The sequence below is a fragment of the Sebastes umbrosus genome, chromosome 3 (assembly GCF_015220745.1).
Source record: "Sebastes umbrosus isolate fSebUmb1 chromosome 3, fSebUmb1.pri, whole genome shotgun sequence".
Taxonomy (NCBI): Eukaryota; Metazoa; Chordata; class Actinopteri; order Perciformes; family Sebastidae; genus Sebastes; species Sebastes umbrosus.
Window position 1 is genome coordinate 1660001 of NC_051271.1, and position 23856 is coordinate 1683856.

Genomic DNA, 23856 nt, shown 5'->3' on the forward strand with positions numbered 1-23856 from the left:
TTTATAAGAATCTCTTTGAGCTTGAACATGTTGAATAAAAATGAGTTTTGGTCAAATGTTCTGATATTTTTATATTTAAATCATGTCAATAAATCACTTTAGTTAAATACTAATGTGCTTTAATAGTTTTTTTTTTCAGAATTATATGACTAAGATTCTTCTGAACATCTGGAAAAAAAATTATTCTGTCTGTTGCACAATCAAAACATTTCTGAGTTAAAAGTATTTTTCTTTTTTTTTTCTTTTTTTCAACATGCGTCACTTTTATTTCTCAGTTTGTTTGTTTTTTCATTTTCTTTTTCCTTTATTTGGTTTTACTCTGACAGTTACATAAACATACTTAATTACAGTATATACAAATATGAAGTGAACCAACTTTTCCACTTTTTACAATGAAATTATTGAACACACAAATAGAACATGGGGTGCTTTCCATGTAAAATAAGATAAAATAAATAATAATACAAAAATTGAATTTAGAAAAAAAGAAAGTTTAAACAAAAGAAGGGCGTTTTGGGGAAATATACTTTTTCCACTCATTCCAAATGTCTTCAAATTTTGTTTCCTGAAGCCTCATTGAAAAAGTAATTCTTTCCATTAGAAATATTTCATAAATAATATCATACCAGTTCTCTAGTGATGGGGTATGTGGTTTAAGCCATTTCTTAGTTATTGCTTTTCTAGCAGCTACACTCAATATTCCAAATAAGTTTTTGTTTTAATATTTGTAGATGTTGAAAGTAGAAGACCAAACAGGAGTTCGTCCCACTTAAAGACTATGTTTGTACCAAATATAGTAACTAATTCTGTGTAAATCTTACACCAAAAAGAATTTACTTTAGGACAGGCCCAAAACAGGTGATAGTGGTTAGCTACCTGGGAGCCACAGTTCCTCCAGCAGCTGGATGAGCCTGAATGATGAGACTTCTGAATAGGTGTAATAAAAAATCTGCTAACAGTCTTCCAGCCAAACGCTCTCCACGAGGTTGAGCTCCATATCTTCCATTGAAATTCACAATATTTTAACCAAACTTCTTCTGGAATGCAGCTATTAGTTTCACTTTCCCATTTTTGTTTCATGTAGGTAGTGCTCGCTATTTCAGCCTCCTGAAGTCCTCTATATACTCTTGAAATGACTTTAAGCCCCGAATCTGTTTTATAGGCGCTTATAAAAACGTTCAATAGGTTGTTTTCGACTGCCTTGTGACTCTCTAACATAGAACTGTTTATGTGATGGCGTACCTGAAGAAATCTAAAAAAGTCGCTATTATTTAACCCATATAGTCTTTTCAATGTCTGAAAATCAGTCAATGTCCCCTGGTTGAAAAAGGTACAGTATGAGGAGAGGCCTCGATTAGCCCAACCCTTATAGCTTGCATCCATTTTATTTGGGGTGAAATCAAGGTCATGGGAGCACCATTTCAGAATCTTTATCTCTTCAAGTAAGCCACTCTTAGTGATGATATTTAACCATACTTTCAAAGATAAATTAATCCATCTATTACCTGTTTCCATCAAATTTTTAATAAGTCTTTTGTCCCCTAGCCGTGCCTGAATTGGGACTGTCCCAGATATATTTCCTTCAATTTCTTTCCATCTAGCTTGGTAATCAGGATTACACCAACAATACAAAGTCCTCAATTGGGCCGATATATAATCATTTTTTAGGCAGGGGAGTGCAAATCCTCCCTTATTCTTCGCCAATTGAAGAGTGTGAAATCTTATCCTTGGTTTTTTCCCTTGCCAAATATAACGTGATATCAATTTATCCCATTCGTTGAATTGTTTATCAGTTATTTCAATTGGAAGAGTCTGAAACAAATATAGTACCCTAGGCAAGATATTCATTTTTACTGACTCAATTCTTGACTCAAAACTTAATATTGGAATTAGATTCCATCTATTTATGTCTTCTTTTATTTTCTGATTTAACAGATTCAAATTTAAGGCATACAATTTTGTAAGGTCTTTTGGGATGTTTACTCCTAGATATCTAATGTGATCCAAATCCCAGTTTAGTTGAAAATTAGAACTTATGGTCTGGCTAGCCTTGTAATTGAAACTTAAAATTTGGGTCTTTAAAATATACAATTTATAACCTGAAATGGAACTAAAAACCTCCAAAAATGACATTAATTTCAAAATTGAGTTCTCTGGGTTCGACAAATTAATTAAAACGTCGTCCGCGAATAAAGAGATTTTATGATCTTGGTCCAACAATTTTATACCTGTAATATTTTTATCCTGAGTGATCCCCTGACTTAATGCTTCAATAAACAAAGCAAACAATAATGGACTTATTGGACAGCCCTGTCTTGTCCCTCTTTGCAGGCCGGATAAGTTTGCTACGGCTCCATTTAATTTTATTCTTGCCTTTGGGCTATTATATAATGCTTGAGTAGTTTTAATAAAGGTCTGATGAAATCCAAATTGCCCCAAAACTCTATATAAAAACTCCCAATTAACTCGATCAAACGCCTTTTCGGCATCAAGGCTCAATAACACTGCCTCGAGTTTGTTTTTCAACAATATGATCAATCACATGTAATGTTCGGCGAATGTTATCTTGAGTCTGCCTTTGCTGAATAAAACCCGTCTGATCTAAACTTATTATTTGGGGGAAGATTTTTCCTAACCTCTTTGCAAAAATGTAGGTAAAGATCTTATAATCCTGATTCAGTACACTTATCGGCCGATAACTTCCACATTCAAGTTTATCTTTACCCTCTTTTGGTATCAAAGAAATCACAGCTTCTCTCCACGAAGGAGGAGTCATGCCAGTCCTGAGTACATGGTTAAATGTGTTCTTCATTGTGGGGGTCAGCAGATCTCTCATTTCCTTGTACCACTCAGAAGGGAAACCATCTGGTCCTGGTGCTTTATTAGGTTTTAAATTTGATATTGCCCCTTTAATTTCTTCATCCTTAATTTCACTAATTAGACACTCATTTTGTTCATCTGTCACCTTTGGTAGTTTTATCAGGTCAAAAAAGGCTTCCATCTTCGGTTCATCTAATTTGGGCTGTGTATATACATTTTTATAAAAGGTTTCAAATGATTGTTGTATATCCTCTACTTTGCAGTGTATGGAATTTGTTGTAGGATACTTTATTTTATAAATTGTATTTTCTGCGTGTTGCTTTTTTCATTTATTAGCGAGTAATTTAGCCGATTTTCCTCCTGCTTCATAATATCTTTGTTTTAGAAAAATCAGCTTTCTTTTAATATCATTTGACAAGATTTCATTTATTTCGTTCTTTTTCCTATCTATTTCCATTTTTGTTCTTTGATTCAGTGTCTTTTTATGTAAATTCTCTAATTCTTTTAATTCTTTTTGTAACCGATCCAATTTTTCTTTTCTCTGCTTTTTCAATTCAGAGCAATAGCCTCTAATTTTCCCCCTAAGAACAGCCTTGCAAGCATCCCAAAGAATCGGTGGGGAAACTTCCCCGTTGTCATTTTCTTCAAAATAGTTTTTAATATCTTTCCTTATTTGCTGTCTCATTTGATTTAGAACCCCGGTGTTTAACCTCCAGATAGGGCTCTTCTTTTCAGAACCTAGTAGTAAATCCATAGAGATTGGGGCGTGGTCTGATAAGTCCATGGTCCCAATATTGCAATTTATAACCCGAAATAAATCTCTTTGAAATGTAAGAAAATAGTCAAGCCTGGAATAGACAGAGTGCGGATGAGAGTAAAAGGTATAGTCCCTCTTTGTCGGGTTCAAATCCCTCCATATGTCTGAGAGTCCTAACTCTCCCATCATTAATCTTATATTTTTTGTAGTTTTCTTTTCTCTTGAATAATAAGATTTCGAAGTATCCAGGGTCATATGAAGTCTGACATTAAAGTCCCCCCCGCAAATTAGGATGCCCTGGGCCTCAGAGCTAATCAATTCAAAGCTTTGTTTATAGAATTTCCATTCAGATCCTGGGGGAGCATAGACATTCAGAAAAGTAACTAAAACACCTTGCAGAAACCCCCGGACCAGAACAAATCTTCCATCCATATCTTTCTTTTCAAATGTGCATTCAAAGTTTAATTTGCTAGAAATTAAAATCGCTACCCCTCTCTTAGAACCCTTTTTACAGCTGGATGAGTGCTGATTAAACCTCCATCTCTTACGTTTTTCATGTTCCAGTTCTGTAAGATGAGTCTCCTGAAGGAGAGCTACTTCTACTCCCTCCCTCTTCAATTTGGCCATAACTTTGCTCCTCTTGATTGGATTTCCCAGACCATTTACATTATAGGTCATTATTTTAAGTGACATTGTGTATCTTTAAGTATACTTTAAGCCCCCTCAAGCCTATACATGAATCAAATATTACACCCCTGGTGCTACAAGGAACAGTAGCATAAACCATAACCAATAAAACAAAAACAAAACCATAACAGGTAACAACTCTGACTTCCAAAATGTAGGCCTCGTTTACGGCCTCCTGACTCTGTTGGAAAGTAAAGAGTGTAGAGGGAAGGTCTCTTCCTCCTAGCACTGAAAGAGGGCCCTCTTCAGCCTGTGAGCTGATGTATAGGTCCATAATGTCCAGTGAGAGGTGTCCCGACCACAAGTCTGACCTCTTTATGCCCTTAATAAAAATAATAAGTTTGAAAATAAAATCCTTCCCATAACATTATGTACAACATTGTTCAAGATTCTTAGAAGAACTATTGTACCTAAATATAACCCTGTCGTAGCCAAAGTACGTTACTTATCCAGTGTCTTGTTGTCTGAATGCCCGGAGCCTGCATTCTCCCGGTTCCTTCATTTTCCGCTGACTCGCCAGGTCAGCCGGGTTATCTGGTCCAGAAGCGAGGTCGGCTTTTTCAGAACCGTCACCTGCATCCCTCTCTCTGCCATGTCCGCCGTCGCCTCCTCTGCCGAGTTGTAAATCTCAGTTCCTTCTTTATAAAACACTCTCAGTCTGGCCGGGAACGGAGTTTGAAATCTTATGTTACTTTCTTTCAACACAGTTTTCGCTTCTGCGTACTCCCTCCTCTTCTTCAGCAGCTCCGGTGCGTAGTCGTGATCCAAGTGGATCCGTTTACCTTGAAAATCAAATCCCTTTCTCTGCCAGGCTCTTTTAATCACCTCCTCCTTCATTCTGTAGCTGGAGAACTTGACCACCAGCGACCTTGGAGGGGCTTCGGCCGAAGGTTTTGGAGCCAGCGCTCGGTGAGCCCTCTCGATGTTTAGCTCTGCAGACGAGGGGAACTCCAAACCTTTCCTTAGCAAGTCTTCCAAGAAAGTAATCACTGAAGTCATGTCTTCTTCACCTCCTTCTCTTACCCCATATATTCTCACATTATCGCGCCGTAACCGGCTCTCCAAATCAGTCAGTTTATTCTCCGTTTGTATCTGTAGCTTCACCAGCTCCGACAGAACATCCTCCGATGCCTGGATTCGGGCCTCCGCCGTGTTGATCCGCTCCTCCGCTTCTTCCACTCTTCTTTACACTTGCTGTAACACGTCTCCTAAAACATTCGAGTTAAATCAGGCAACTTTGAATTTGACTGTCGGGAGCCTGTCACTCTATGCTGCCATCACGTCGCCAGCTAGACTGGAAGTCGCAAGTCTTTTTCATGATCTAAACATAGTAGCCAGAAATGACACATCTTCTAACTTTAACATAAATGTATTTTTATTTTCGTGTCACACTAATAAGTTTCAGATTGACTAAAGAAACTGTCTCAACAGATAAAGACTAGCCTGACTGAGAAGATGATCATGTACTATAAAGTTTAAATGTTTATATCTCATTCAAAAAGTAACTATGTTAGGGACAACGATTTTTAAATAGTTTACAGCATTTGGTAGTTGTTAATTCAATGAGCAGTATTTGAACGTAGTGATCTTAATAAGTATAGTTAGCTGACAACCTCCAAGTCCAACAGGAATTTTACTGTAAGGTCATTTTGTGCAACGTGGCAATAAAAACGTAGTTATTCTTGAGTTGTGTTTGTCCCGTCAGCTAAACATGGGTCCAGTGTATGACCTGTTGTCAGCGGCAACACAGAGACAACCAGCAGAGCAGCGTGATGACCTTCACTACTCCAGCATCCGCTTCCCTCAGAACCAGGAAGATGCTCTCTACTCCAACATCAGGCCGGCTCCACTCCACAGACCAACAGAGGAAGAGGAGGAGGAGGAGGATGGTGATGGTGTTGAATACACTGCTATCAAAGCTGACAGTGCCAGTAGTGCCCCGGGGTGAGCAGCACATTTTAATCTCTATATGACTTAAAAAAAATACACATTGTGTTAGAAATGGTTTGTTTTTCCCCTCACAGAACAAGACGTCAAGAAGACGGGGAGGATTCATTTGCGCTGTACAGCACAGTCAACAGATGGATTATTATTCATGGATTATTTTCTATGTAGTATGTCCAAACATTTTATGAAAACAAATCATAGTATAGTATGTTGAAAACCCAGCTGTGGGAAGAGTTTAGGGAGTCAACGGAGAAGGACTTCAGGTTAGCCTCAAAAAGATGGTGGCAAAGCCAGTGGAAGGTCACAGAGGAACTCTTGAACCTGACTGACAAGCTTTACACGGAGATGTCAGAGCTGGAAGACTTGGCGGAAGCCCTGCCCATCTTGCCGGCGAAGGTCACTTAGGTGACCTTGTGCGCCATCTGGTTCATGTACAACCAGATAAAAAAGCTGCGTCTAAAGGCTCAGACACACCAACCCGACATCACAGAACTAGCGGCCACCAGCTGCGTCGCCTCACGTCGTCTTTGTCTCGGCCAAAAAGTTGCTCTCGAACACACCGCAAAGACTACAGCCGATGGCCGACTACCGCGTACGTTCTGCGCCTGCGTGAGATGAAATAACTCTCCACGCCAGCATTCAAAAAGGGAAACAGGAAGACCGGGCACGGCCGATATACAAACTGTTGTTATGATACGTTTATGAAGCAGAGCGGTGTTTGCCGACCATCTTCACACCACTCTCACTCACCACTTAGCTTCATTCCAGATGTTCATGTTGCTGAGGAAATATCCGTGTGTTGGAACGATCAGACGAGATGAAACATGAGAAGAGCCTTCTGTGTGTGTCCTCTTGACTTTACTCGTTGCTCTCCTCACTTCCCTGCACTGATTCATTTAAGCTGAACTGCCAATCTCTCACCAAAAGTTCAACATGCTGTATTGCGCGAAAACTAGGCCAACAGACGCTCACCGACGGCCCCAAACTGTCCGAAGACCGTCGTCAGATTACCTGTCTCATGCACTACTGTCAGGATATTTTGACTGTTTTATAAAAATAACTTTTTTAAATCATATTTGCTCCAACCTTTCCTCCTGCTGCTTTAAAGTTCTAGATTGTTTTAGAGGACGTTGGGTATTCACATATCCCAGTGCAACAACAATAACAGGATCGATATCCCAGAGTTTCTTTAAGTAACACTGATCTTGTCTATGCAGCAGAGACAGCAACAACCGGCAGGATGACCTTCACTACGCCGGCGTCCAGTTCAGATCAGCTCAGCCCTTCAGTGTGTTGTATACGCTGTGGTCAGTACCGCTCAGAGGTGAGCAGCTCCTCTCACAGGAACATCATCCTGACTTTAAGATCAAAATTATATCAGTTTGAAATAATTAAAATACAAATATTTTTATGTTTATTATCTTACCTGCAAATCCCCTAATTAATTTTTCTCTTTGACAACCAGATGTCAGAAGTCGGCCGAAGAGGAATCAGCTGCGTTGTACAACACGATCAACAAAACCTGCTGACCACAGAAGGAAACTCCAGCCTGGTATTTATAATGTTATTTATTTAAGCAGGCATCTTCTGATTTACTATATTTCTTTCTGGGTACAGCATGGAGACAACCACACATTTTTAACACAAATTTAAATTTATAAACGAACAAAATATAATAGTGGAGCAGCTAAGCTGAAGTATTCACAACAACTGTACATTTTGTGATAAAAGCAACAACTTCGGCAGCCATTTTTCTAAATAATAAAACAAAAACAAATAGGTGCTAAATATTCCTAAATGTTGCAGAAAACTGACTTTATGACTGTTGATGAGCTCCAAGATGTGTCCTAGCTGATGAGATCAGATGTCAGAAGATCACAGACAGGTTGTTTTTTTCCCTCTTTATTTTTTTAAGGGTGCTTTTAAAAGCTTTTAACCTGAGAAAAACTAAATAAAAGGAGCATGGCCACTTTGGGGTCAAACTTCAATCAATCCTGTTCAGTTCTGAACTTTATCCGGCGATATCTCTGTCCATTTTACTGCTAATGAAAAGAGAAAAGCACCGATAGAAAGCTGAAGACCTTGCCGTTCTTTGAGTATATTGTCGTTCTATCTTGAAGGCAAGGGGGTGAAGTTTGACCCTGAAGTGGCCGTGCTCCTTTTATTTACTTTTCCTAATCAGCTTGAACACACCGTAGAAATCATCAACAGTCATAAAATCAGTTTTCTGCAACATTTAAGGAATATTAAGCCATTTTGAAAAATGTCTGCCACGGCCCTCAGGGGCCAAATTTGCAGCGCCCCGATATCTATATCTTTTCATAACATATAAACCTACATCTGTGCCAAATGTGTTGCTTTTATCGCTAAATGCACAGTTGTTATGCTCAACTGCCCCGCTATAAGAGTTTAGCGTGTTATTTTTAATCAGCATATGTTAGCTCAGAGTTTTTCAGAATTGAATTAGTAGTACACACTCGAGGAAGAGACATTTCTAGCTTTGTTCTCTGCTTTTTTTAAGTATGTTTTAACTTTTCAGTCTAAGAACAATGTATGTTCCAGTATGAATGGTTTCATTTGAACTCCCTGCAGGACATTAATTAACTGACCTGTTAACTTATAATACATTTGTTTTAAGTTGACATAGTAAGTATGTAGGAGGATTGTCTTTTGCTACGGTATGTTTTGTATGAATCGCACCCTTTTATCAACTATACGTTTGATTTTAGCTCCTGATACAGTCGGCATTGTTTAGTGGGCTTTTATAACTGTGTTGCTGCCAGTGGTATTTAGTTCTTCTTACTTTATCATTACAGGAGAGAAATCCCTTCTGGGTATGTTGATAGAACCAGCTCCACTTTCAGTTCTTTTTTTCCCACAGTGAAACACAAATAACTGTTTTTTATGTCCTTATAGAGAGGTGAAGTCCGTCCCCTTCCGGTGTCCCCCATGGGACATTATTTCAGAGCAAATATGTCCGGTAATCACGACGTTTGTCAATTCAAAAGATAATTTAGCAAGTCAAGAAAGTTGCAGTTTGTCGTATTATCATTTAGTTTAGTGTGAAACGGCTCAGTGAACTACATCTCTCGTCTCGCACAATGAACGTCACCAACACTAGCTAGCTAACTTAGCTAATGTTCCACGTCACGGATGAACCGTTATCTGACCTGATGTGTTTTATCCAGAGACTCCTGGTCTTTTTTATCAGCCGGGGAGCAAAAGAACGAGCTTGTGTGAGTACATCCGAGTCAAGTACGAAACACACAGACAGAGTAGCTCCAGAGAGAGAGACGACACTGACGTGACCTTTGGGTGTCGTCTTTCTAATTACGTATTTTCCATTGTCTGATACTTCAACAGTTTTCCGACATACTGCGACGTTCTCGACTTGCAAATCGACCTTTTGAATTGACAAACATCATATGTGTGATTCATGGCGTGATTGTCTCTCTCCGTTGACTACCGTCCATATTTTTTCCGAAACGAGGTCCCATGTTGGTCCACCGGAAGAGGAGGGACACTCCACTCTCTATTGCACAGGCTTTAACCTTAAAATGATGATTGAATCTTTGTGTGCACAGTTATTGGTCATCTTCGCTACACAATGGGGCAGGAGAATGGCGTGCAGTTGCTTTACAGCCTGCAGGCGTTGACAGACAGTTCATATGCAGCATCCTCGAGGCTCTTGCATTTAGCCTGCAGGCTGGGATAGCTGGAGCATTCTGCAGTCGTAGGCCAGCGTTCCACCCAGGTGTCCTTTCCTAACATGTAGATGAATCTGGCAGACAGGGAGGAGAGAGAGGAGTTTAGACTCTTTAGCTTGTATTTTTTGCTTTGGTACGTGAAAGAGACCAAGTTGCTGCGCGAGAGGTTTTATTGCTGTTTAGTTCGCGAGAGAGGTTGAATTGCCGTTTACCTTGCGAAAGTGAGTGGCTGTGTGAGAGACAGAGTGAATTGCTTTTTAGTTCGCTAGAAAGACCGAGTTGCTGCACAAGAGAGGTTGAATTGGCCTTTGGTACATGAGAGATCGGGGGAGAGAGAGTGAATGTAAATGGGTTCTGTGGGTACCCACGAGTCTCCCCTTTACAGACATGCCCACTTTATGATCATCACATGCAGTTTGGGGCAAGTCATAGTCAAGTCAGCACACTGACACACTGACAGCTGTTGTTGCCTGTTGGGCTGCAGTTTGCCATGTTCTGATTTGAGCATATAGTTTTATGCTAAATGCAGTACCTGTGAGGGTTTCTGGATCAATATCTGTCATTGTTTTTTGTTGTTAATTGATTTCCAATAATAAATATATACATACATTTGCATAAAGCAGCATATTTGTCCACTCCCATGTTGATAAGAGGATTAAACACTTGACAAATCTCCCTTTAAGGTACATTTAGAACAGATAAAAAAAGTGTGATTTATTTAACTGTGATTAACGATGGACAATCATGCGATTAATCAAGATTAAATATTGGAATCGATTGACAGCCCTAACAAATACTAATATAATAAATATATTTTGCACCTGGCGGCTCACATTACCACTGTGTTTAACTGTGGTGTGATGAGGTTGAGCCAACCTTTTGAAGTGAAGCGATGTGGTTCCATGACAAAAAACACACTTTTTTTTGCAAATTTATGATTTAATAATCTCAGAGAATATTCTAGTTAGTTTTTTTCATAAATTCTGATTTTTTTCTTTTTTGTCTGAATATTACCCCCCCTCTCCTCCCGGCTCTATTTTTTAAACGTTTTTTCCCACCTATAATGGCCCTAATATGCCGTCGTAGTGTGCCAACTAGAATAAATACATCCGCCAAATGTTGACTGTTTAAATATATTTTAAAAAAAATAAAGTCTCAGTCAGAACCTCCAACTGTTCGTCCTACTGCAGGTAAACTTCAGCTCCCATTTTCTTACCTGTTGGTCTCAGTGTCAACGTTCCACCGGTCCTCTTTGGGGCCGATGATGAGGTACTGGGAGCCCGTCTCCAGGTTGAGTCCATCTCTGCAGCCTCCATGAGACATGAAAACCCTCTTCTGGCCCACCTCCACTCCTGCCTCCACACCTGGATGGTAGGAGGAATAAATTCAGATAGCTTATATCTACATTATATTGCATAAGTGTGAATATGGGTCCATCTGGTATTTTGATTTATTTCGATAACATCCTGGGCTGTTAAAATGCTTTTTGTTTGGGAATTCTTCATTGTGAGGCCTCAAGTATTTTAAGTAGTAATATCCTACTGAGGTTTTTATTAGCTAACAATCCATGATTTAAAAAAAGAGCTGATAATAAAAGACAAAATGTATGTATATATTTATTATTGTAAATCAATGAACAACACAAAACAATGACAGATATTGTCCAGAAAGGGGAGACTCGTGGGTACCCATAGAACCCATTTACATTCACTGATCTGGAGGTCAGAGGTCAAGGGACCCCTTTGAAAATGGACATGACAGGTTTTTCCTTGCCAAAATTTAGCGTAAGTTTGGAGCGTTATTTAACCTCCTTCATGACAAGCTAGTCTGACATGGTCGGTACCGATGGATCCATCAGGTTCTATAGTTTACTATGATACCAGTATCTTCACTCTAGCTTTAACACTGAGCCGCTGCAACCTAATAATCACAAATTGCGTTAAAGAATTTAGTGGCATTAAAACAAATTTGCATTAGCATGTTATTATCACGTTAACTTAGACAGCCCTAATGAAAACTAAATGAATAATTTCCAAAGATTAGCAATAAGAAGACGTTCCCAAAACATATAGAAATGTCACAAGCTCTCTATCGCAGGTCTTCATCACCGATAACACATCAGTAGTTATCACAAGTAAATGATTATAAAATCTAGAGACCAAACCACAAGAGATTGAAAATGAATTCACTTTTCCCCCCAAACTTCAGTGAATCACCTTCAGAGTGAAAGTCCACACAGGCTTCCACGACGGAATTTATCATTTAAAGACAACAATAAGTGATGTGAGTCTCTGAAACAGCCAGATATTATAGAGATTCATCATCACACTCCAGCTTCTTGCTTTTGCTTCATCCTAAGTTCTGAAAACCCACGGATCCTCCTTACGGAGAGCAGCGATCAGAACTCTGCTGGCTTCAGTTCCCTTTCTTCGTGCCGTGTCGATCAGGTCTCGTGCTTTATCTGCCCTGGTTTTTGTTCTGATTGACTCCATTTCTTCATCACTTATAACGCGACGTTGAAGGAGTTCATCCAGAAGCTTGTTCAGATTAGGATCAGACATCCCGTTTACAAACTTTGTTCGAACCAACCGCAACCTCTCCTCTGGTGAGACATTGTCCTCTGCTGGGACGCTGCCCTCTACTGGGACGCTGTCCTCTGCTGGGACGTTCCTCTGAGGGATTTCCATTGTTAGATCTGAGAGATAACCAGGGAAAAAAACAACAACCACTTTTAAAGAGCAATTCAACTGAAATGAAACGTCATGTTTCTGTACAGCAACATGTCTGCTCTGTCAATCAGTTGTTCTGTGTTCAAAACCAGAAACCAAAAGGGAGACATTCATATTTTATATTTTTTGGTTTCATGATTCTTCTCTGTGGTGAGTGCATGTTCTCCCCGTGTTGGCGTGGGTTTTCTCCGGCTTCCTCCCTCAGTTCAGAGACATGTTCTGTAGGTTAGGTTAAATGACGGCTCTAAATTCCTCGTAGGTGTGAATGTGAGTGTGCATGTCTGTCTGTGTGTGTCTGTCTGTCTGTGTGTCTGTGTGTGTGTGTGTGTGTGTGTGTGTGTGTGTGTGTGTGTGTGTGTGTGTGTGTACATAGATGAAGAACTTGTTTCCATAAACTGGGGACGCACCGACACGACATCAGAGAACTAGCGGCGACGAAGGCCGACTGTTGCGTCGCCTCACGTCGCATTTGTTTTGGCCAACAAGTCGCACTCGGACACACTGCAAAGACTACAGTCAGTTAGCTCGTACGTTCTGCTCCTGGTGAGAGGAAATAACTCTCCACACCAGCAGGCGGTGGTAGTCTGTATCCATCATTCAGAAAGGGAAACAGGAAGAGCGAGGACGGAGGATATACAAGCCGTCGTTATGATACGTACATGAAACAAAGCGGACCATTTTCACACCACTCTCACTCACCACTTAGCTTCATTCCAGATGTGTCATGTCGCTGTGAGAATATGGTGCTGTCAGGTATCCACATGTTTGCGTTGGTAGAGTAGTGTAACGTAATGTGTTCGTAATGAGAAATAATCCTGATCTCAAAACTGATCAAAATAATTAAAATGTAATCTTTACCTCCTTGCAACAGATCACATCTCCAGACGTCTTCTGTCCTCTCTTGATTCCGGACCATCAGAGTCACTTCGTCTGGAATCGTAGTCAGGATAACTTTAAATGTCGGATGGTAATTTGGTCCATAATTTGAGCGGTATGATGCACGCTGAAAACCAGAAGCATCGCGTCATTTTCAATCTTGTTAAAAATGTTTATCTGGTACTTTCTTATTGTGAATCTATTTTCAACATGCGGCCAAAATTATATTCATGATAATTCTGCGACTTGACTCACATCAGGTTGTATTCTGAAGCTCCCAGGTTCACAGTGGACACTGTAACTTTGACCAAAGTTGAGAAGACAGTCGGCAGTGTTCGGGATGTACGTAGCACCTCTTTGTTGTGCCTCAACCTTCAGAAACAGAACATTTTTAATATGCCGTTTATGCTCATATTGTCGATTGTATTTATAGAGTACACGTAAAAACAACAAATGACCAAAGTGCCTCACAGAGCGATGAGAATTAGAATCAAATAAAACATAGAAATGATTAAAGAGGATGCAAGTAAATTAATAAAAGTGTAGAATAAATAATTCTGGATTAAAATCCCCAAAACATGACAGCATTGCACAGAAGTCAAATAAATAAAACTAAAGACATAAATAAAAACAGAGTGTGACCAGTCTTCAAGGTGACTACTGACAGACTAAAGGAAAGAGACGGGTCTTAAGACAGGTTTGAAGTTATCACTGGAGGAGGGAGATGTAATGGTGAGGGGGAAACTGTTCCTCCATTCAGGACCAACAACCAAAAGAGCCCAATCAGCCCGGGATTCTAACTGGGAGCGGTGAGTCAGCAGATCTGAGGGGTCTGGAGGTGGAATAGGGGACCTGGTTTCAGTCCATGCAGAGCTTTAAAAACAAATCAAAGAACCTTAAAACCAACTCTGTCCTTCACTGGTAACCAGTGAATAGAAGCCAACACACCAGTGCAGGGAGATATGGTCTCTCTTCCTGCTGCCAGTAATGAGTCATTTTAAACCAGACAGGCTGTCTGGCTGGAACTTTGTGAGATCTTTGGTTGATCAGATTTTAAACTAGAATCAAAGATAACAAAGATAAACCCAGATTTCTTGGGTGGGAATTTACATTTGATGACAGAGGCCTAAGAGTGTTGATTGTTGTGTCTGCAGGGCCAAAGATAAGGACCTCAGTTTGATTCTGGTTTAGTCGCAGGAATCTTTTTGCCACGGAGCATTTTGCATCCTTAATGCACTTCACTAGGGAGTAAAAACAGCACGGGTCACCAGGTTCCAGTGGGACGTACAGCTGGGTGATGAAAATAAAATAAGGCCTAATATGGAACCTTGTGGTTCTCCGTATGAGATGGTGCAGAGGGAGAGGACACTTCATGCTGGCCCACACTAACAGATGTTTCAGATCTTACCAGATGTGTAAAACGTGAGAGAGCCCTCACATAACCACATGTTGTGTTAAATTGAACAGGTTAGTTCCTGTAGTGTGAGGAGAGAAACAGCAACAGCACACACTAACACATTCATTCATCAACAACAACTAAAAAACACAGAAGTCTCTCTAAATCTCTGAGATCAAACGAGACTTTAGTGTAAACCAACATGGCCGACGACGGGCAGGAAGAATCAGTGATGTTAGTTTTTACTTTGTAGTGAACATTGAGGAAGGATGGACGGATGAAGACACAGAGACACGTTAAATTAAACACTAATCAACACGTTGGTCCTCCATCTCTGAGCTCCATCTCACCACTACTTTATGCTCCACGTTTAGCATTAGCTCGTGCATTAGCCGCGGCCGCCATGATGGCGGTGGTTGTCCTTCCTTCTTCAGTCAGCTTGGTTCTCTATTGGCTGTCGTTCTTTCCCACGTGACTGCGTCATCGGCTGTCCTCGGGGTTCCCCTCACACAACAGGAGATCCCATCACAGATATTCAACATGTTTAATATTTACCATTTGAAACCGGTGTGACCAGGATGGACTTCAGAGCCGATCGGGGATGTAAAGAACACTCTGAATATACCTCACACCACAGGAACATCTGGACAGATCATCTTTAGAAGCATCAATCAATCAGGGCTTTGCTGACGATGGTCAGGAGGAATCAGGACTAAACTCAGCTGATTCATGTGTAGTGTGGACCCGGCATCAATCAGTTCTAACAAAGGCTGATCTGTCTTGGGCGGTAGGAGGACAACCACTGAAGAACATGTCCCTCCTTTCCAACACCACTGATGCAACAAGTGTGTCGCAGCCGTGTGCATCACTTTTTAGTGTCCCCTGGAAACAGTTTCCCTCGTCGTCTGTGCTTCTTGCAGCAGGTTTCTGTATTTGTTTTATTCCCTATTTGCAGGATTTGTTGTCACGTTGGTGAAGATGTTTTCTTAATTTGCTTGTAAAACACAATTAAATTTAGTCTACTTGCTTGTGTTTTTTAAAAGTTCTAGTTTGTTGAGCTCTCATGGCCACCGTACCTTTAGGCCACTGTTTAGTATTTACACCACCTGGTGGAAGGATCACGAATGACAGTGGCAGACAGAAAGGCAGCGCCGAGAGCAAAACACAGAAAGAAAAACTAAAAACGAAACACAATCTTACCACAGCATGAGGTTCATAAATAAAAGGAGCAATGTGTGACTGACAGGAATCATCTTTGTGGAAATAGCTGAGTTCTGGCTGATGATGAGCACATATGACAGATAGCTTTACCTCGCTTACAAGGACGTTGTTGTTCAGCAGAAAGACATGGAGTACTTGATGTCTTATCTTGGGAGGTCGGAGGAACAGCAGGACTTGGCCATTTATCGGCCATATGAGGTTCCGAATCCTAAGAATCGTATCCCAGATCAGGCCAAAGGCAGAGAGGTGAGAGATCTTCACAACCACATGAGTGTCTGTAATCTCCAGCGGCTCCAAGATGCTCATTCCATCATCAGAGATGTGAGCGACAGACAACAGGCCATCACAGAGCAATGCTGTGAAAGCAAAGAGCTGTTCAACTTTTGTTTTAATGCTAACAGGTTCATCTACCCAATTCATTTCTTACCACTTGCCACAATCTATTGCCTCTAACTCTGGAGCATCCCGAGGATGTGCCACTTCACCTCTATTCTTTACCTAGTTACCTCCTTCCAAGGCCAAGGGCCTTTGTTGTGCATAAAATCCATTACAACTATATATATATATATATTCACACGTCACCTAATGCAGCTAATTCCAACAAAGTACACATTAAAAAACATTTTTGCAATTTTACTATTAATGTTGAACAATGTCTTTACCTTCCTTTGTGTCACAGTGTTGGAGGTGGAGCTGACGGAGAGCAGCATCCTCAGAACACTTAATGTTGAACAGCGGCCCTGCAGCCATTTTGCCAGCTGATTGGAGGAAGCTCTCATCCCATTGGACGGTCCTGTACAGTAGCTCCGCCTCCTGAGCCATGACAAACACCAGTCCAGTCAAAGCACACTGGAACACACCTGGACCAGGACACCTGAAGCTGTAGGACAAAGAGGGCCAAACTGATATAACAAGCATTTATTGGCCTGTTAGTCTCTCTCTTTTAGTCGAGGCCTCAGCAAGGAAACGAGGTTGGTTGGGATATGACATGCTTTCTTTAAAGTTGGTGGGACATATCACCACCATACACATCTTTATCTGTGCTTATAAACTGGAGCCAAACAGCTCCATGTTGAAATCTAATTTCTGATGTTGAGGTTGAACCACGGCCTGCTCCTGGGCAGGATGCTAGCCCAGAGTTAGTTAGTTTGCTGCCACCTCAACCCAAACCTGTTGAAGGAAAAAACAGAATCCTTTTTAAGAGGCAAAGCCTGTTTTAAAAAGAACGTTATCACTTATGTCTGCATACTTTTTGAATTTAAATGTAATGCTTTTTAAGACCTTGACAGATAAGACTTAATACCCTTCAGGGCTAGGTGATATGTTAAAATCAATATCAACACATTAATAAAGACAATATTACAATACTGGTATGTATGTCCATATATCAAGCATATGCAAATTCACATATAAACTAGTCAAATTATTCTTGAATGCAAACTTTATCTATTCAAAATGAACATTAAAGGGAGATTTGTCAAGTATTTAATATTCTTATCAACATGGATGTGGACAAATATGCTGCTTTATGCAAATGTATTTTCATTCACATATCTGGAGGTCAGAGGTCAAGGGACCCCTTTGAAAATGGACATGACAGTTTTTCCTCAAACGGCGGACCTGCTCCGGAGCAGGTTATGTTCCAGATAAGAGATCAACTCGTATAAAAGCACCTCCTACTGACCAATCAGAGCTCGGTGAGCAGATCGTATGATAATATTACACAAATATGAAGAAGTTAGAGTCATAATCAGACTAAAAACAACACAGTTTAAACTGACTGATGCAGGAAGGACAGCTGGCTGGATGCTGTGGAGATTATCTTGCTGAACAAAACGTGTCAGTATCATAAACGTGTGTTTGCCACACAGCTGATTTTCTGCAATAATCCAAAACCCAACGGAACAATCCCATTGGCTGTTAGTGGAGGGAACCAGAGTGATGCTAACTTCCTGGTTGTTCTACAGAAATACGTCATCCCTGCAGCGCTCTACTGGTGTTGTTCATTCCTTATTAAACTCTCATAATTTGGAACCTTCAACTTTGTGAAGGATTCAGTGGGAGGAAGACTTGGGGACACAGTTTCCTGATAAAGTTTAGAAGAAGGCTTCAGATAGGGTACATTCCTCTTTAATCTTCTTACGACATACAATTATCCAGGTCAAAGGTTTCACACCGTCTCCACTGGTCTAAAGTAAAGCTAGCCAAGTCCATGTCTGGTGTGGATCCTGTGTGTGACCGATGCAGGCTAGCACCAGCCACCCTGTCACACTGAGTTGGTTTTGTCCAAAACTAAATATAGTTTCTGGCAATCAATATTACACACTCTGGGTCCAGAGTTTATACGATTACCTGTATGAAGATTCAGCTGTCTGCTCAGGTGAGAAGGATGTTGGAGCCTGGAATCAAAAAAGGAACAGAATTAGTTATTTTAATAGAAATACCAACTTGTCTTAGTGTTTAATAAAGTGATGAAATACTAGAGCCACACTGTCAATACTCAACTCAAGCACCCTGTATGAGTCAGAGAGGAAATGACTTCAATGGAGTGACAGTGTGAGGTGTGTTAGAGAAGACTACACAGAAGGACAACTACACCAAGAACATGGGTCTCAATAAATGTGTAAACACAATCAGCATGCACCAGCTCCAGCTCTAGCACCAACACCAGCAACAGCACCAGCTTCAGCACCAGCACCAGTACGAGCACCAGGACCGATCACGGTACTGCCAGCGACGAGAGCTCAGAGGCCAAGTTTAGTAAATAAATGATAGTTCAGTGATCTTCACTCCACACTATTAACTTCTGCAGGTGAATGCAGTCTAAGTCATTAAATGACTGTCTGCCTGCAGGTGTAATACACTACAGTTCTTCAGCGGTAGATCCTTGATAAATGTCCAAGTGAAGTCATCCATGGTTTAAACTGGAGGATTTCACACCGTACAACTGCTCCTTTCTCACCTTTTTGTCGTCCTCCGGTAGGTTTTCTTCCACATTCAGTTTGACATCTGAGTCCCCTGAAAGTGAAAGAGAATATTGATGAATATTGTTCAAATAGACGTGATCTTAACATCTGGAACAAAGATGGAACTGAGTAACAGCTTTGTTGTACAATGAGGACATTCTCATTTTAAGATCAGATGTGAATGTACAATAGTTTGATGAATGGGGGAAGTTGTTTCAATACTCACATTCTTTGTGTCTGGCAGCTGTGTAGTCCTTCTCGGTGGTCCTGTAGAGACCAACACAGACCCAAAAGTTATAGAACAAGATTAAAATAATTGTCCGTTCTTTGAATTAGCATCAATCTATCAGAATTAAATGCTTATCATCATATCTGCACCATGAAGACTACAACTGACTGCTGATAATCATGTTCTGTTCCTACATTAAAGGAAAGAACTAGTCATTAGTCTCGATCCAAAACACATCCAAAGAAAACACAACTAACTACACTTTTCACTCGACTGTAAATTCACACGTCTGTAAAAACATTGCTGACTGACTGTAAAATGTTGCTTTGCATTATCAGCTGGCTTTTTATTGTTTGTGGAAGAATGAAAGAATGCAGAGAAGAAAAGAAACATAGGATGTGGGGGGGGGGCAGTAGCTCAGTCTGACGGCTCTGGAACCGGAGGGTCCCCGGTTCCTGTCGGGGGGCCCCGGACCTCCAAACTGCTCCCCGGGCGCTGTATAGTAGCTGCCCACTGCCCCTAATACTAGGATGGGTAGATGCAGAAGGTAACTTCACTGGGTGCTGTGCTGTGTTCAATGTACTGTGTGACAATATCAATTACACATTTACACATGAAAAAGAGGAGAAACTGCACTCAGTGGGAGAAATCCCTGATTTCTTGTGCCAGGTGAAGCTTCCTCTGCAGAGTGACAGTTCTCACCCAACAGAGCAGGAACCCAAGGCTCGGTTCCCCGTAGAGATACCTTGAATCCCAGTAGAAGGACCTCTGGTAATTTGGCTGTGAGGGTTCTCATCCTTGTTGCTGCACTAGCAACTCTTAAGCTTTGTTTATACTGACGTGAGACGCCGTGGCGAGGGCCTGCGTAGATGGCGAGCACGCTACGAGCATACACAGAGGCGTTTATGCTCAGAGCGTTGTTCGCTGCAGTATGCTCCGAAACGCCAGGAGGCGTACAAACAAGATATCAAGTGGATCAGCAAGAAGTCAGCGAGTGGTACCGGAGAGGAAAGTAGGTTGCCTGGCAACAATAGTAAACACCGACGTACGTACCGCCAAACATTACATCTGTGTACTGTAATTATTACTGTGACCTCCTGACCTCCAAGTCTAAACTACTTCCTGTCTCTCTGTGCTTCCCCTCGGGTCGCCGCTCTTTACATCACACCTTTTTATCTTTAACAAAATGATCTCTCAGATTCTTTCACAGCCTGCAGCAGAAAACCTCTTTTTACCCAGAGTGAGGAATATTTCATTATTATAATATTTAATGACATGTGACTGTCCCCGTGGTCATGTGACTGTCCCTTTGGTCATGTGACTGTCCCTGTTGTCATGTGACTGTCCCTTTGGTCATGTGCCTGTCCCTGTGGTCATGTGACTGTCCCTTTGGTCATGTGACTGTCCCTGTGGTCATGTGACTGTCCCTGTGGTCATGTGACTGTCCCCGTGGTCATGTGACTGTCCCTGTTGTCATGTGACTGTCCCCGTGGTAATGTGACTGTCCCTGTTGTCATGTGACTGTCCCTTTGGTCATGTGACTGTCCCTGTGGTCATGTGACTGTCCCTGTTGTCATGTGACTGTCCCTTTGGTAATGTGACTGTCCCTGTGGTCATGTGACTGTCCCTGTTGTCATGTGACTATCCCTGTTATCATATGACTGTCCCTGTGGTCATGTGACTGTCCCTTTGGTCATGTGACTGTCCCTGTTGTCATGCGACTGTCTCTGTTGTCATGTGACTGTCCCTGTTATCATATGACTGTCCCTGTGGTCATGTGACTGTCCCTGTGGTCATGTGACTGTCCCCATGGTCATGTGACTGTCCCTGTGACTCTCCCCGTGGTCATGTGACTGTCCCCATGGTCATGTGACTGTCCCCGTGGTCATGTGACTGTCCCTGTGGTCTCTCAATGAACACTTGTAGAGATGTCTGTACAGGTGAAGCTGCTCGGCCAGTCTTCCTTCGAAGGCGTCCATGTTGAAATGAAAGACAGCGCACGCAGTTGGCGCGTAGTAACAGAAATTCAGAGGTGCACAACTCGTGAAAATTACGTCGTCACGGCTTTCGCGCACCACGCGAAAGCCGTGACGACGTAATTTTCTGCCGCGCTCACCTCACGCCGGCTTCACTACGGCGAGCATAAACCAGGCTTTACTGGTTGGTTGTCCACACAGTGGAGCTGCAGGGATACCCCACGGGAGTAACACACTGACTGCTGAGTGTTTAGTGCAATACTGCTGGAACCAGCATGGACCGACTCCGACCCTCTACTGACCTCAGAGTCTCCAGTCTACAGTGTGGACTCTCCACAAGATCAGACAGCTGCATCATTCCTGAATCCTGCAGCTCGTTGTCATCCAGATCCAGCTCTCTCAGATGGGAGGGGTTGGACTTCAGAGCTGAGGCCAGAGAAGCACAGCTGATCTCTGACAACCTGCAGCTCCTCAATCTGAATAAAGAATAAATGATGAAGATAAAAATCACTTTATAATCCAATCAGATGTGTTCAGGTTTTAAGTGTGTAGCTCAACATCACTATGTCCTAATCAATGATCTTTTCCCTAAAATGAGTAGAGTGACTTTGTCATTGTGTTATTGTGGATCATCATAATGTCAGCCTTCTACAGACATCATCCAGATGTCACCACAACATTCATATACCTGTTCATGTCAACACACATCAATAACATGCTGCTGATCTCTGTGTTCATCTGTGTGTGTGTGCTGAAGGATCAATATCAATGATCAGACATTATTTGTAAAAACACATTGAAACAAACAGAAACCAGAGAAATATTTCTACTTCATGAAGTAAACTTGATCAATGTAAAACAGATATGAGTTCAGAGGATCTTCTGTATCCAGATGTGACCATTTACCAACAATGATAAACATTCATTTACGTTAACAACTAACAGTGGACATTTTCTACACTTTCTTTAAGAAACACAAGTCTTTAGTGACTGCAGACTGAATTTAGTTCAAGAAACATGAAAATATGAAGAAAAGGACATTAACAACTTTATGGATGTAAGTTATGTTTGTACATAAATCAGGTTCAATTGTTAATTAAAGATATAAGATCTATAATAGTAACAGAGAGTCAGTGAACTGACCCCAGAGTCTCCAGTCTACAGTGTGGACTCTCCAGAAAACCACACAGGAGCTTCACTCCTGAATCCTTCAGGTTGTTTCCACTCAGATCCAGCTCTCTCAGATGGGAGGGGTTGGACTTAAGAGCTGAGGCCAGAGAAGCACAGCTGATCTCTGACAAAATGCACCACCTCAATCTGAATAAAGAATAAATGATGTAAGTTTAGAAGACAACGTTCCAGCTTGAAATCATTCAATGTTTAATAATGTGTTCAGAGCTGAAGAAGGTTTAGAACGTAGAAGTTTAGAAAATGTAAACTCCAAACACCTGAAGCCAACAGGATGCAGGTTAAAAACTGTAAAACACAAACAGTGAAACAGAGCTCTCATTAATATTAATGACAACGTGCTGCTACTTCAATAAAGACGTAGTGACTTCACCTCTTAGGGTGTTTTCACACTTGGTCCCTTTCAGCCCTCCAAACGAACTCACAGCGATGAGTCAGCATTTTTTGCGCATATGTGAACACTCCAAAAGGACTCAGACCCCTCTGAAACGAACCGAACTCAGACCTCCTCGGGAGGTGGTCCGAGGTCGGTTCGATTCAAGTCTGCGTTGCGGCTCGCTTGATCTGTGCATTGTGAACACAAAGCGCTCCAGGTTCGCTTGGCCTTTTGCCATTGTATTTTAGCCCTCTAGAGTTGCCGTAGACAGATCACACGCGCTTGTACACTTACGCTCTGAAAAACAACACGGAACCATGGCAGCTTATGCTCCCGCTGCTTTATTTTTCTCATTCATTCAGTTCGTATTAAAGCGCGTATCGAAGCGCATTAATTAGCGGAGGTTCATGTCTGAATTTAAAGATATTAGTTTGTTACTAAGGACTATCTAAAGTTACAGCTTTTATGTGCGGTCAGTCATTTCTTTGAACACCGTTTTTTGCCCTCACATTTAAATCTATCACAGCATCAAGTCCCCATCAGCTCAGAATAAAACCTCGGCTTGTCCTTCTTTTGCAACGTTCATTTTTATAACACTGTGACTGAGACAGCTGTCAATTAGAGCAGTATGAAGCTTAGACCCGTAGGATCAGTAAATAATGATCTCTATCACTCCTGATGTGTTTGGTCGCACTGATGGAACATAATAATATTGTATATTATCTGTTAATATTTCTGAGTGAGCAGGATGGTGGTGCAGCTGCAGAATGAGTTTTTTAAATAGTCTGTGTATAGTGAATGTGTTTTAACAGCATTTCAGTCACTGTTTAAATTTACTACATTTGTTAAAGTAGCTGAAATAAAATCATTAAAAAAATAAACAAATGCAAAAATTTAATTAAAACTTCAACTTCTTCAACTATAGTGTGAACAGAAAGAGGACTGAGGCCCCATTAGAGCTGAAGTGGACCAGAAACAGAA

At 41.2% G+C, this 23856-nt stretch overlaps 2 protein-coding genes across 2 annotated transcripts in view; both read right to left on the reverse strand.

The window, feature by feature from the left end:
- Window positions 1-23856, reverse strand: part of LOC119484984 (protein NLRC3-like) — a 93899-nt gene that overhangs the window by 35334 nt on the left and 34709 nt on the right. The window contains exons 7-17 of the mRNA XM_037764196.1: window positions 22455-22628; window positions 21614-21787; window positions 19333-19373; window positions 19103-19158; window positions 18493-18539; window positions 16803-17020; window positions 16231-16496; window positions 13779-13895; window positions 13506-13650; window positions 12288-12613; window positions 8149-8158 (exon numbers count right to left, since the gene is read on the reverse strand). Coding sequence (XP_037620124.1) covers window positions 8149-8158; window positions 12288-12613; window positions 13506-13650; window positions 13779-13895; window positions 16231-16496; window positions 16803-17020; window positions 18493-18539; window positions 19103-19158; window positions 19333-19373; window positions 21614-21787; window positions 22455-22628 — 1574 coding nt within the window. The remainder of the gene's footprint in view (window positions 1-8148; window positions 8159-12287; window positions 12614-13505; window positions 13651-13778; window positions 13896-16230; window positions 16497-16802; window positions 17021-18492; window positions 18540-19102; window positions 19159-19332; window positions 19374-21613; window positions 21788-22454; window positions 22629-23856) is intronic.
- LOC119485041 (complement C3-like) lies at window positions 9833-11397 on the reverse strand. Its single transcript, XM_037764321.1, has 2 exons — window positions 11135-11397; window positions 9833-9992 (listed from the first exon to the last, which is right to left on the reverse strand). Exons 1-2 carry the CDS (start codon window positions 11239-11241, stop codon window positions 9848-9850), a joined length of 252 nt encoding a protein of 83 aa, XP_037620249.1. The 5' UTR covers window positions 11242-11397; the 3' UTR covers window positions 9833-9847.